The 15,246-nt window shown below is 41.0% G+C and overlaps 1 protein-coding gene across 1 annotated transcript in view; it reads right to left on the reverse strand.

The window, feature by feature from the left end:
* The window catches only part of pkd1a (polycystic kidney disease 1a), a 66,116-nt gene that overhangs the window by 19,469 nt on the left and 31,401 nt on the right, over positions 1–15,246 (reverse strand). The window contains 21 exon segments of the mRNA XM_055158586.1: positions 1–261; positions 1,329–1,473; positions 1,553–1,699; positions 1,974–2,133; positions 2,272–2,488; positions 2,577–2,898; positions 2,978–3,118; positions 3,294–3,446; positions 3,819–3,969; positions 4,053–4,477; positions 4,569–4,865; positions 4,949–5,149; positions 5,223–7,822; positions 8,404–8,534; positions 9,055–9,230; positions 9,511–9,642; positions 9,729–10,229; positions 10,796–11,161; positions 11,660–11,922; positions 14,300–14,450; positions 14,691–14,812. The exon segment at positions 1–261 is cut by the window's left edge and continues 72 nt beyond it. Coding sequence (XP_055014561.1) covers positions 1–261; positions 1,329–1,473; positions 1,553–1,699; positions 1,974–2,133; positions 2,272–2,488; positions 2,577–2,898; positions 2,978–3,118; positions 3,294–3,446; positions 3,819–3,969; positions 4,053–4,477; positions 4,569–4,865; positions 4,949–5,149; positions 5,223–7,822; positions 8,404–8,534; positions 9,055–9,230; positions 9,511–9,642; positions 9,729–10,229; positions 10,796–11,161; positions 11,660–11,922; positions 14,300–14,450; positions 14,691–14,812 — 7,062 coding nt within the window.

Raw genomic sequence — 15,246 nt, forward strand, 5'->3', positions numbered from 1 at the left:
CCCCTCTTAACCTCAGGGGCTCTTCGTTAAGGACCCGGGCATGCATTAGAATCAGCATCAGCACAGATGACAGACTGTAGGCTTTTGCAGCTACCCTCAAGGGGTGTGGCTCCAGAGATGGGGGTAGAGGGTCAAATATGGAGTTACCCTGGTCCTCAATGGGAGAGAAGATGGGGTGGGATGGCTGTGGGGCAGCATCCACATAGGCAGGAGACACGTACATCTGGGAGGCCGACTGGCTCACCTGATGGATGAGATCGCCTGGAAGAGGGGGTTATATTAAGAACAATGCAATGGCTCAGCGTAGGCCCAAGCATCGATACAAGTAGTAGAACTATAGACTTGCCTCCTGATAAATTTAAGACAAATCAGGTGACAGAAATAGTAAGTTAAAGGAAAATCAGAGAACATACATTTTAAAACAGAGCTGTACAAAGCCCTGGAGCAGCCAAAATGCAATTAAAGTGAATTCAGCTGGAATTTTATTGGACTATGAGGTTATGGCATCATTACCTCCCAGTTCTATAGAAACAACAATGATTTAGCTTCACCCTACCCTTTCCAAGGATCTCATTTTTACTGACCTATCTACCTATGAAGTCTCAAAAGACAAAATAAAAGCATATGAGGTTTTCAGACAGTCAGCACTGAGCTATAACACATATGTACATGCATATCATCATACTACTATATACTATTAACACCGTCACAAAAATCTGGTTAATCAGTTATTAATTCTCAGAAGGACCATTTAATCCTTACTCTGCTGTTTTGCTCAGATAGCATCACAAGATTTTATAAGCTCTTGTGCTTAATAGAAAAAGAGCTCAAGTAGATAATTGGTATGATCATAAAACTAAAAATATATTCAAATGGAGTGTTTCATCATTTGTAGATTTTTTTGATAATTGTCATTTTTTAAATATAATTGTGATATATACAGCGGTACAATCTAGTGTTGTCACAATAATAACATTTCAAACTTGATTTTGATACTTGAAATACAATATTTTAATAATAATTATTATAAAACTATTTAGGGAAGATCCAATTTGTCCTCTTTATTATTTAAAAAATATGAATACCTCAGATTAGTATATAGTTTTCATACTAGTTTTAGTAAGTACTTCAAACTATCAAACTATCAATAATGTTGACAACGCTTTAATCAACTCTTCAGTCAATATAAAGAACATGACAGGCTCCTGAAAATGCCATTTGCATTTTTGTGAGTTTTCAGACCATCTAAAAACATCTCTAGATGTGTGCATTGCGTCACCATGGTAAATGTGTAGATTGATGACATTGCAAAAGCATCAGTAGCTCACCCATGATATTGAGGATATTGTCTGCAATCTCAGTCGGCGTGACAGTGCCCTGCTTGGTGTCCGTTTGCAGGATTTTCAACATGGACTCCAGTTTGTTGAGTGTACTATTCTGACACTCCTCACATATGAACTCTCGATTCACAGCCTGCCAACACAAAGCGTGATGACGTTACAAACACTGAAATTAAGCTTTTTTTTAGCACTTTTCTCTCGCTTCTTCTCACCGTGCACTGTGCTAAAGCTGCTGACGTCTGCTGGATATCATTAACCGTGGTCAGGTCGAGAGAAGTCAAAGCTCTGGTGATGTTGCTTCTAACTCGGACTCGATACAAGTGCTCTGCTTGGGACCCCCGCTGGCTGGTCTGCTCATACTATTTGTGCAAAAAAAAAAGCTGAATCACATATTTTCTTCTTTTCTTTATATTGAACAAAAACAAAGGTACTACTTTAAAAGATCTAAATTTGCCTTAATAAAACATGAAAAAATATATACATAATAATTTAATAAATTGTTTATTAACTACCTATTTAAGGGGTTAGGGTTAAGGTTTTATTTAAGCTGTTACTAAGCCTGAATCATTTTCCTAGTCCTAACTGAATCAAATATAGTTGTTATAAAAAAGATTGTTTAATGACTTTTCTCACCTCATTTAGAACGGTGATGAGAGCCAATGATAGCTCCCTGACCCTCTGAGAGTCTCCCTGCTCCAGTAGTTTTTTGAGTTTTGTGTCTGTCAGTTCAGACAACCAGTGTGGGAGGCTACTGTACTGAAGCGGTGGATCTGGAAGCCCAACCTCAAGAGATCTAAATAATCAGCAAAGGGCACATCTTTAAGTAATACCATTTATAACATGTAAAGGATGAAACACAAGTTTGCTGCTTATGTTGAATATCTTTTCATATATATGAGCTATAGAGTTGGATGTTATACAAGGTAATTACTTATTAAGTGCAGTGTTGGTAGCTCCTTGGTGGTCTTCCACTGTGATAGACACAGCCACACGATGTCGAGCTGAGCTAAAACCTGGGGGAAGGAAGGCTGCGTGTTCAGGGCTGCTGCCTCTGTAGACACAAAAGTCCTCACAGTACTCCTCCCTGCACCTGGTCACCAACAGACTGTAGAGCAACGGGGTCTCAGAGACCCCCACATCACTGAAGCCTGCAAAGAAAAGATGTACAGAAGGAATATTAAAGTATTAAGTGAGAAACAAACATATGTGAAATCAGATTTGTAGGTTTAGTTATACCTGAGCAGTTAAACTGAACTCTGTCCATGAGTGTTTGTATTCTCCAGATTTCACCATCTTCAATGCCATAATCTACTCCCACTTCACCACCAGCCTTCAGGTGACACTCCCCACCAGCAGGGGGCATGTTGCGTTGCAGGGTTATGGACGCAGCGCCCTCCCCATCCAACCCAGAGTCGGTAACATGCAAGGTGAAGTTGTAGGAGTCACCCTCTCGCAGCACACCTGGTCTCAGCACCAGGTGCATGCCGTCACTTCCTGTTGTGGTGGAGGAGGAGTCCAGCACCAGGGACTCATTCTGTGACGTCATGGCAGTCCACCGCTGAAACACAAACACAAGTTCACTGACTGCAGATCATTTTCACATGGTTTATCATACAAAAAAATTTAATAAAATTTACCCCTCGGTGAAATCCCTCACAGTTGGTGCAGGTCCCCCTGAGGTAGAGTTTAGAGTTTTGGCTGACCTCATTAAAAGACTGAGCCTTACAAGAAACACACTCCAGATATACCGTAGGAATATCGCCACTCTGTACCAGCACCTATAAGCATAATACATCTTTTGTTTGTTTGAAAAACATATTTTATGCCTTTGTCAAAAAACTGGAGGATTTGTATACACTAAATAATTGCATGCATTTTCATTTCATTTGTTATAAAAGCACAAAATATAAATGTCTGATGTTGTACTATTTCTTGTTATGTTAAATCTCTTACCGTCTGTGTGGTAGACTCTGGAGCCATGCCATCTTTGCTGATTGTCAGTTTGAAGGTATATTCAACTCCTGCTTCAAGCTCTACACCTGATATGCCCAACACGGGGCCATTGGACCCCAATCCAAAATTCAGAGTGGAGCAGTGCTCTGGCCCCTAGAAACAGAAAGATGGAGACTAATAAGAGACGATAAAACAGAGCCAGGCTGTATCAGATGAGTGGCTTAATTGAAAAGTGCTCTTTGTTTACTGCATGAGAGTGAAATTGTCAGGGTGGGGACGACGCTCAGGAATGCTTAAATTATCTCTGTAAAATCACATGTGCCTCGCTGTTCAAATCACACACCACAGAATGCAAAAGCGTCTACTATATATAACACAACTATAAAGAACATATGTACAGTTTATCCCACACAAACATGTCTATGCAGTGAATGTGCCAGAAAATGCAACTTGCTTGTGTTTCAAAAAAGCTGCCAGGAGGAAAATACATTACACAACACATTCTAATGTGTTCTAATGTATTACCTGTGAAGTTCCTATGCACTCCCAGCGGTAGTGGAGCAGGGACTGGCTGTGTAGGTCCATGTTGGGGTCGAATGACTGCTCTGCACTAAGCTGTAGGTCCTGGCTCCGAGACCAAACTCTGTAGGTCCCTCCTTCGATTATAGGCATCAGCCTGGAGGAAAATTCATCATCATTTGAATGCTTTATTAAATTTTTTAAAAAATCATGATTTAGAAAAATATCATATCCACACACTTGTTTGGCATGACAGTGAGCTGCAAACAGGCCGCTTTCCTCAGCGGCACACCTTCGTACGACAGAGAGAAGACTAAGGAGTAGTTCCCCACTGGGAGGGACATCTTAGGAAGCGACAGCTGAAGGCGCCGGGTGTCCACCTCGGGCAGGTGAATTACTGGGACAGGCAGCGATGGCTCTGACATTACCTGGTCATCATTGCTATTATCACAGGAGGGAGCAGCAAGGATCTGCCAGAGGTACTGCTCCCCATAACGAACACAACCTTTCAAATCCACATTGGCCTCCACCAGAGTGGGCTGAGAACGCAAGATAGGCAGGCGAGGGGCCTGCACCACGTGCACCTCTGGCTCCTCACACTCCAACACAGTAATATTCACCTCCGCCTGACCCAATACCCAGCTCACCTGATTACTGCAGTTCACCTGGCAGGGGAGGACAAGTGCAACATGTCACTAATGTCTGACACAGCCAGCTACAAAGATATGAATATATGTCTAATAAAACAAAACATACTCTAACAAGATAATGGCCAGGCTTCTTGTAAATATATCCAACAGCTGTGTCTGCCTTAAAAGTAGCTGATCCATCTCCCAGTTCCCACAGACACTCCACAGAAGTGTGTCTGGGCGTGATAAAGGCCATCAGAGTCACCGTCTTATTGATAAAAGTGTCCCGGGGCGCTGCATACACAACCACACCACTAAGCACATTCTGCACCTGGATTTCCTTAGTGATGTGATCTTCACCAAGGCTGTTAAAGGCCTTCAAATGAATGGTCAGTGTTCCTGCTTCTTTTGGCTCATAGGACACCTAAGGTCAAAGAAAATGTAATTGTTGAATGAAATTTAAACATGACATTTTTAAATGACATTATTAAACAGGTAAGATGTTACCTCTTTCTTCATATGTGTAACTTTGTCTAAATGATGCAAATCTAGGGTCCACAGGAACCTAACATCACTGCCTGTCAGGATGTTAGCGACAAATGTCTTCTTTTCTCCGACTGGAATGGCTGTGGGACAACAACCCACTATGGAAAGGCCTCGCACGCTCTCCATCACCTGGACGTGGAGAGTATACCTCTTTAAAGAGACCTAAAACACATATTGCAAGTTAGAAATTACACCACAAATCGTCATAATTTTTAACTAATGTTTTCTTTTTCACCTTGTTCTGAGCTGTGACAGTAACCTTGTACACATCCACTTTGGTAAAAGTGTGACCGTAGGTTTGGTTGGGTTGCATAAATAACATGTTGTCTCCATTGATGCTGAGTACAATTTCAGGATCTGTACCAGTTGCCAGTGCTACAGTGAACTCCACCTCATCGCCCACACGTACATACGTTTTACCTTTGAGGACGAGTCCATTTATCTTGTCCTGTACAACAATATTTCTGGACACGACATCTTCACTGATGTCATTGGATGCCTTCAATGAAATATTTGTATGTTTTGGTTTGAGAAAAGTATGAGATATATTGTTTCCTGTTTCTGTCTGTCCATCAACTGTCCATGTCCACGTAACATTGGTTCCAGTGATCACCTCCCCTTGCAACCAGTTTATAAAACCGGTTGACACGTAACTTAATTCTGTTGAATTGATTGTAAATCTTAGCCCAGAGATGTTTTCCTGTACCCTAACAGTCTCTGACAAAATGTCTGAGCTAACCTCATTGAAAACCTCTATTTCAACTGATTTCAGTCCAGCAGTGTCAAAACTATGCATCTTTGAGGACATGTTCCACTGTTGCACATCTTTGTTTATCATCCACCGGTATTGTAAGTTAGATCCTTTATTTGCTAAGATGCTCATGTTAATGGGAGAGTTTACTGCAACAGGATTTTGGCTGATTTTCAAAGACAGCATTCCCACTGGTTCAAGAAAGTTGATGGTCCGATCAACAGTCAGATGGCCAAGAAGATTGTCCGCACGCAAGGAAATATTACAGAGGCCTGGAGAAGAGATGTTCATCTCCACAGTTTTACCAGTTATATTATATACAGACAAGTGAGGCTCAAACTCTCGAATTAAGTTCCAAGTAAATGTCATATTCGTCCCTTCTTTCAACCCAGCCTGAAGATGGAGTATGCGATTTGTGGCATAGTAGCATTTGTCTGTTGAACCAATACCCCTGAGTTCATCTTCTGGTATAATGTACAGCCCCTCAAGTTCACGCTGCACAAATAACAAGATGCTAGCTTGTGTAGTGTTTATGTCATTTTCAGCTATCACAATGATTGTAAAAGTACCCACAGATCGAAAGGTGTAAAACATTGTATTTGTCCCTACAATTGAGGAGCAGTGGTCACACAAAATCCATGAATAGCGCACACCATCTCCCTCATCCATATGCGCTTCAAAATTCACCGACGCATTTAAAGGGACGTTAATCAAGCTTGAGTTAAGAGTTAGGTTTCTGATTGGAGCCAGTACCGCCACAGACAAAACTGTCTGATTGCTGCTAACTGTGTTCACTGCTATTAGCGTGACATTGTAATTTCCTGAAATGTTGTAGGTGTGAACAATACTTGTACCATTTTGCACAAACCCATCTCCAAAGTGCCATGTGTAGAAGACATTGGTGGCTAAGGAGGATGTGTGGAAAGCATAGGGCTCTCTCAGAGTCAGGTTGTTGTGATTGGTGCCATTATGTAAAATTGGAATTGGTCCAATTGGCATTTGAACCTCAATTTTGACACTGGTGTTGAGAGAAGAGATGTTACTGAAGACGGTGACAGTCACAGTGTAATGGCCTGGGTTTGTATATTTGGTGGTCACATTTCCAGATCCTACAACAAGCACAGGGTTATCACCTCGGCCAAAATCCCACTCATAGCTGTAGTTAAAGTTGGGTTCAGCTAGGACTTGAAACCAAATTTCCTCTTCAACTGCGTAGTGGGATTTCTCATGAGTGAAGCTGATGTTTTTGAGAGCTGGTTCCACACAAACTACCACATTTTTAGTCGCTATACTGACACCACTTGAAATGGATAGAGTAAGGATGTAGTTCCCACTTCTTGCATAGGTATGTGAGGTTTGAGGATTTCCACGCACATCAGTGGTATTATCATCTCCAAATTTCCACTCATAAAGGTGAGCTGAGGAATTTCCAGTCACAAATGCCAGGAAATTTATGGGGGTATTTTCATGGACACACCCCGCTGGTTCAATGTGGGCAATTTGGAATATAAATACATGCACAGGTAGGATTATCCAGGCAGAGCTCACCGCATTTGAGGCAGTAACATTCACCGTGTAGTTGCCATCAGACTTGTATTGGTGCGATATATAAGGTTCAAATACAGTGTGGTGAGAGCCGTCACCCATAGAGAAAGTCCAAGTCACGTTATTACCAGATGTAATATGAGCCTGCACTATTGTAGGACAGTGCAGCTCAGACGGAGAGGATGTACTCGCTGTCAGGTTTTCAATTTTCTCATACACAAGCATGACAGCATACGCAGCGTGAAAACTTATGGTGTTGTTGACTAAGACACAGATATTGAAGACGCCACTGTGAGTATATGTATGGTTCAAGAGTCGACCCTGTTGTGGGGCAGAGCCATCGCCGAAGTCCCAGCTATAGTGGATCCCGTACGGAGAGGGCAGAGGGTGGGCTTCGAATTGAGCAACTTGGCCAGCGAGCAGAAGCTGTGGTTGTGTCTGTATGTCCACGTGATTGAGAATGCTGTAGACGCTCATGTTGATGGTTTGACTGATGTTTTCATAACGGTTGGACACGGAGACTAAAGCTGGATAAATCCCTGCAGAAGTAGAGAAGAATTTACATTACACATTTATTCATTTGTCAACCATAAGCCCAAATGTAAAAACAATGATGTAACAATGTAATTAAAGGTACACTATGTATCTAGTGTATTCTAGTGGAGGGTCCGCCACATGCTTGTCTCCCTGGAAATTTTATGGCTTTGCCTGGAATGTTGTACAGCATGCCATTAAAGTTATCTATCATGCATTTATTCAATACAGGGGTTATCAATTCTTTATTCTTCTATATGCCATACTGTGGAACATTCCAAGCAAAGCATTTACACCTCCAAGGACACAAGTACATGTTGGACCCTTCACTAGAAAAGTGACATTGTTCACCTTTAAAAGTATATTCAAACTCAAATGCAAAATGATAACCTGTCATCTGATTGCCAGATGTGTATTTTACATACTTCAACACTTCATACTGTATGAAGCTTCAATGTTATTAATCATAATAGAGACTAAAATTAACTGCCTTGTCAGTATTTTTTAATAAGTAAAGTATTGATTAAAAAATGTTTTTTATGTAACTGGCAAATAAACAAACTTGTAACTATTTAATAAAGAATACCTGGTTGGGAGTAGACATAAGTGACGTTGTTACTGAGTAAGATTTGATTGGGGTAGTCTGGGCTTTGCAGAGAGGCAGGGTATGGTGGCTTGTATTCAAACTCTTTATATCCACCATCACCAAAATTCCAACTAAAGCAAAAATACAGACAATTAAAATGATGTAGAACAGGTAAAAGTAATAATACAGAATACAGACTACAGAAGCATTTACAACATTAGAGACTTGGAGAGTGAAGTGGAAAGTCAAAACACAGGAAGCTGCAGTGGATCTGGGTTGGTGTGAGCATAGAGGCCAGAGAGAGGAGGGTGGGACTTCTTAAGGAAAAGAACTAGAAAGAAAAGGGCTAGTGAGAAAAGAAGGGAAAATTCTTGTCAGCAATCTACTCTAACCGCGCAGCCATAAATCCAAGACTCTGCAGCTAAGATTACTGTTGTGATGTTACAAAAAATGAAGGGAAGGTTATAACAGGGAGAAATGGCTATGAGTAAGTAAAAGAGCATTCAGAGATGCCATGCTGTGTCATCAGGAGGAAATGGAGAAAAACTTGAGGATAACAGGTTTTCACAACATGACCTGCCACATAACATCAATCAAACTTGTATTTAATATCAGCACCACAATATCTATCCACTGCCTCGCTGTTTTTACCGGAAGGTAGCAGCCACGGACATGTCCAGCAGCACAGAGGTGGTAAAAGTCTGAGTGGAGCCCTGGGGGACAACATCCGGGACTCCCTGAACTGAAAGGTTTGACATGGGAACCAGCCGGTCAACCGTTACATTAAAGTGCTGTGTGATGGTGCTGACATGGTTCATGGCTGTCACCTGCAAAAACAGTATCACACAAGAGAGAGGGTCAGAGTGAGAACGAGGGCGGCAAAGCTGTACAAGGTAAAATACAAAAAGTCATTATTAGACAGACATTTTTTTAATCAGTCAATATACCACAAGGTCACATTGTGTCACAATTACACATGTTGAGATTTAATTTACATTGCATGCATGAGTCTATTCAAATTATACAGTATGTAATGAGGCAGACCTGGGCTGAAAGGAACTTTGTTGGCACATTGTTAGGGTGAGTGAATAGACTCAGGGCACTCACCGTGAGCTTGTAGACCGCAGCATGCTGGTAAATCACATTGAGCACAGTGTTGTAATAAGTGAAATAAGGCTTGTCATCAACTGTCCATTTAAACGTGGGATTAGAGCCTTGTGCCACAGACGCAGTGTAACTCTGAAAACATAAACAGTCAAACATATAATATAACCACCTTCAAATGTCAAATTTTAACTTAATGAATAAACAAAGCCCAAGCGCACCACAACAGACTCCATCAGCACTCTGTGGGTGGGGTGTGGATGCACCATCAGCCCCTGTAGCGCCTCCTCCAGGTGGACCACCACAGACAGACTGGCCTCTGTCACATTGTTATGAGCCTCTAGACCCAGGTGTATGGGACCCTCGGGACCCTCCTGCCCCTCCTGCCCCTCTAGCCCCGGTGCCAAATCGAGCACAGCGTACTGACAGGGCTCAGAGGCATCAGCCTGGGACCCTGTGTTTGGACTTGCCTGACACAAACCATGGCGAGACACAAACTCAGAGGGGCAAGTGGGCCCAAAGGTCACAGTGCTATTGGTTCCACTCCAAGTCACACTGGTCAAATATCGAGACTGAACACGCAGAAGAATGTGAGTATCATTGGGCTGGAGGTAAATGGATCCATTCTGAAGTGATGGGTGGATGATGGTTAAGCCAAGAGGAGGCACCACTTGCAGCAAACATGTGTCCAGCACTGGATAGGACGGTTCAGCAGAATACACCTACAACAGCCCAACAGGAAGTGGTTACTTTTTTGGGGGTGAAGGGTCCATAAAATGCTTGTCTCATAGAGATGTTATTGTTCTGGAATGTTTAATGTTAAATGTTTATATTTTGCATTTATTCAATTACAGTTGTTTTAATAACTTGAAAAATATTTTTTCAGTGAGCAGGTTAGCTCCTGCACAGATCTGACCTATAACTTGAGGAGACACCTGCTTGTCCTCATGAACATCATTAAGTCATGGGTAACAGTAGCTCAGTTGGTAGAATATTTAACCACTGATCCACAGGTTGGCAACCCACTCTTCACCTAAACATTGGCTGAGCGGTCAGAGCAACATACTTGACCCACCTCGCCCCCAGTGTCAGCGTATGCTAGTGTGTGACTGGGTGAGTGGTTGTTTGCTATAAAGTGTTTTGAGTCCCTTGAAGGTGGAAAAGCATGTAGCATTTAATGCCATACTGTGGAAGATTCCAGACATCTCCATAGAAACAAGAAGGTCGTGTACTCTCCTCCAGTAAACACAAATGCACAATATCATGTCTTCAGTAGTTATTGTCTTACCTGCAGAGTGTAAAGGCCAGGCTCTTTTAAACCAGTCATCAGATGCTGTCCTTGTAGCTGGGACTCACTGCATCCAGCGTAGAGGACTCTGACGGGGCAAACCACGTCTGTCACCCATCGTGCCTCCCCGTCCACCACCAGCGCCTCAATGTCCAGTTCAGGGGGAATACGGCCTGCTTCATGTTCTTCATGAGATCTGGTGCTGTCCAACCAAAACCACTCCGACTGATTTATGGCTAAAACTGACTGGCGCCAGGGGGAGTGAGGAGCAGACTGGCAGAGGAGGAGGGACCCTGGGCCTGCATCATGCTGAAGAGCAAAAACATCCCCCGGAAAGACAAGGAGGTCCTCTACTTGGTCTTGTATCTGGCAACAAACAGATTTACATGACTTGGCTGATATTATAAATTTTATTACAACTGATACAGTTAGTATGTTTTTATATGCCACAGAAAGGTAACTGAAGCAGTCAGGAAGTGGGGAGCTGCATTAAACAGGAAATAATTTCAAAATATGATTATTGACAACATAGCATATTGTCTCAACATCATCTCAATTCGATTTTTTTCCATGCCATATCACCAAATTTTTATGTATATTGTATGGGACAGTGACTGGTACTATAATAAAGTTTTAATGATAATCATGTTGCAAGGAACTGACTGAGCTCTTAATATCCTTAATATTGTTTTCATCTAATACATCATAAAAACGTAATAGTGGTGGCCATATTACATTTTTATGATAATTTATGTATTCCTTTGATATTTACTATGATTTTTAAATGCGTTCATGAAATTTCATTACGTTACGTATAATGTCAACTCACTGTTCACGTGTTATTTTCCAAATATGTTAAAATACCTGTATGTGTGTAGAGGGTCCCACTGGCAACGTGAAAACCACCTCATTTTGCAGTCTGTAGCGAGGCCTGAGCGCCCCGTGGGGTAAGAGTTGAGCCTGGGAGCAGTTGGAGCAGGACGATGGCAGGCACGGGGAGGACAAGGACAGGCACTGCTGCTGAAAGGGGCACCACTGCTGCAGTGGGGGGCATGACGGAGGGTCTTTGGCTTCAGAATTAGTGGGCACACAAACAGCAGTGGGTGCACAGGTGACACCTCCACAACCTGACACAGAAGTTTAGAAATAATCATTATGGCCAACTATGGTACAGTTATGTAGAGATTCTTAACAGTGTATTGGAGGAATAAGCTCTATTTGAGAATAATGACAACTACAGAAACAATAACAGTACATATGCCAGTCTGTACAGATACAAGTGGGAAGAGGAAGAGGTGGGGGAACCTTGTTATGTTTGTTAATGAGTTCTTCGTATTGGTGTTTAAGCCTCCCATTTATTCATGTGCACAAAAACCTTACCTTAAATGACAGTGTAAAATAATTTAGTTGTGTATGTATGCCCAGCTTTGCAAGGTGCTTTAAAAACAATGTGGTGCATTAAAAAAAGAGAGATTTGAGTGCATGAGTGTGATAGGTTCTTGTTTTGCCAAATTTAATTTAGATTAAAAAAAAAAAGATTTATTATTGTTTTTATTTGTTGATTGACTGACTTTAATTATAATACTAATTTTATTATTTTATCTTATATATGTTTTTGTAATTCCTTTATTTATGCAGTTTACTAGGTGTATTAATGTTCCTCATCCCATCCCCATCAGCTCCCCCAAGAGCAACAAACCCCCATGGAATCAAATGTTTTATGTATGTGAGATAATGGTTAAGAAGTTTATGTTTCGGTAGCTTGTTGTAGAAATAACAGTGGAGTTCAGACAGATAGGGGTTCCATCAATGATTGATTATTGGTCATTTGTAGAGATTCTGAGATCCATGAGTAGATTTTTCCAACGTGTAATGTTTATGCGTTTCCTGATTTTCCAATTCATGTCTTCTTGGCAATGACCAGAGCCACAAGAAGTATTTTGTCGTTGGGACGGGGTATGTTGAGTTGAGAAATGTTGCTGAATAAGCAGAGGGAGGGGCATAATAGGATGTGACTGCTTATGAATGTGGACAGGGATGTTAGAACCTTTTTCCAGAACAGTTGGATGCCAAAGGGCATAAATGTAAGTGTTGGATGTGTTCTGAGTGCATTTCGTACATGTGTCTGCTGAGAAACCCATCCCAAACAAATGTTTGACTAGTGTAGTGTGTTCTGTGTAGGATCTTGTACTGAATTAGTTGGAGGTTTGTGTTGTTCGTCATGGAATAAATATTCTGGATAACCTGAGTCCAGAAACTAGCACTGGGAGCGATTGAGAAGTCTTGATTCCATTTGTGTTATGGAATTGAGAATGATTTGCCTGAGAGTGAAATTAATCTGTAAATTTTTGAGAAGTTTTTTTTAAGTTGAAGGTAATATTAATTTATTCCGATACCCCTTTAGGAAGTTGTAGATTGATAGGGATACTCTTGTGGGCAGAATTAATTGCTGATTTAACGTGAAGGTATTCGAGAAGCTGTTTGCTCCCAATACCATACTCCTGGACTAGAGTCAAAAATTACATGTTCTGTCCCTGTTTCTAATGCCCTCCAAAAGACATTTTTTTTCTCCTTGTTTTTTAACTTCTAGAAATAAAGTTGACTTGAGTTGAATTTTTTAATGTATGAATTATTTCATATACAAAATTGTATTGTTTTTGTTTTTTGTCAGCTGCCCAAGGTTTGGAATGGTAACAGCACATCATCTGGCTCCAACTAGTCCACATTTTATTTATACTATCATTTGGTACTGGTTTAACTCTGACTGCATTTAACTCTTATTATCCTAACTTGAGATTAGTACAAAGCATACAATTTCAATTAATTATAGTCTTGACAAATGTCCAAAAAACCTTAATCAGTTCAACCTTAAATTATCCAATACAGCATTTTGGTGTCACTGTCACCTTAGTGTATACAAACCACGTATCTATAATAAAAACTGGATAAGATATTCCCCCCTGTCAGAGGCACTATTTGCTCTGATTGGTCAGAACTAGTCATATGGTGCACATTTCTGATATCACACATTGGGTGGCACTAGCCCGTATTGTGGAAGTAATGAGGAAGAGAAAATTATTTTTGGACCAATGCGCCAATGAGCACTCCCAATGAAAACAATGCAATGCCATTTTGGATTCACCTTTATTATACTTCCATGTTACAAATGCATGCGGTTTTAAGCAGTTAGCCAACTTGTCGGTGCCCTGTTGTTTTTGATATCTATGGTATATGATAAAAGAAACAGCACAGCATGTCTTGAGGCAGATACGCTCATGTGGGAGATGAGCTTGATCATTTGAGTGTTATCTCTATTTTTGGCCCTACTTTCTTTTGTTTTTGCAGCTTTCTCCTCTGAATCCTTTATCTAACAGTTTCAGACATGTTCAGTCAAGGCAAGTGCTGAGCGTAGTCTCAGAGGAGGGGATCAGGTGGTCTAAACGTTTCTTGACATCTGCCGAATGGAGGTGTTAAGAGCATGAGTGACTTCTTTGAGAGACTCACCGGGAAACAGCAGGTGAAGGCCAGGGTAGTGGCAGTAGGGTCTATAGGTCTGGAAATGAACTTGGACTTGTCTTTGCCGTTTCTGTGTAACAACCTCCAGTGAGGACAACCGACCGCCGTGGATAAAGTTAAGAGAAGGAAACAATAGAACCTAAGAAGAGATGAAATGGAAAAAAAATTACATTTTTGTCGTATTGATAAAATGTCTGGGAATGTCTGGTTTTATATACATGCCCATTTTTAAATTAAGCCTCTAGAAATATCACCTTGTTTTTAATCGTTGAATTCCATTTTTTTTTTTTGGCATCTTTTGGCATTTTTCTATTTGTAAACTAAACTGAGATTAAGATTTGAGTAAATTTCAGTTAAAACAGTGGCATGCATTCCTTACCTCAATGCCACTGCTTGTTGGTTTTGGAGTTACGAGTTGATCTACTTGGATATTGAGCAAAGGATTGTGGGTAGGAAACACAGCCAGGCCCACCATGTACACACCAGCATCTGGGACACGAACTAAAAAACAAAAACACAACAATGAGGACAAGTTCTGGCAGATTTATGCAGGGCACTACCCAGAAAGACTTGGGTCTAAAAATGGGCACAGGCCTAAGAACTAGTTCAGGGATAAATACACCTTACCTGAATCCATCAAGGTAATCTGGTGTTTTTATTGTAACATCATGGTGAAATGAAATACATAAACTTTTCTAGTGGAGGGTCTGCCACTTGCTTGTCTCCATGCTAAGGGCTGTAGTCAACAACAAAAAAAATCTTGGTCAACTAAAGACAGAATGCAGAGTAAACTATCCAGTCACTCCCAAAACTCCAACTAACTCAATCCATGCATTCCTTTTTCAGCTGTTTTGCTTGGTAAATTCTTATGATCTTAATAGAATAGTTAGTTGACTAATAAAAACTTCTACAAAGACATCAGAAGACTGTAGACC

The sequence above is a fragment of the Boleophthalmus pectinirostris genome, unplaced genomic scaffold (genome assembly GCF_026225935.1).
Source record: "Boleophthalmus pectinirostris isolate CB_2022bp ecotype Guang Dong unplaced genomic scaffold, ASM2622593v1 HiC_scaffold_22, whole genome shotgun sequence".
In the NCBI taxonomy this organism is placed as follows: Eukaryota; Metazoa; Chordata; class Actinopteri; order Gobiiformes; family Gobiidae; genus Boleophthalmus; species Boleophthalmus pectinirostris.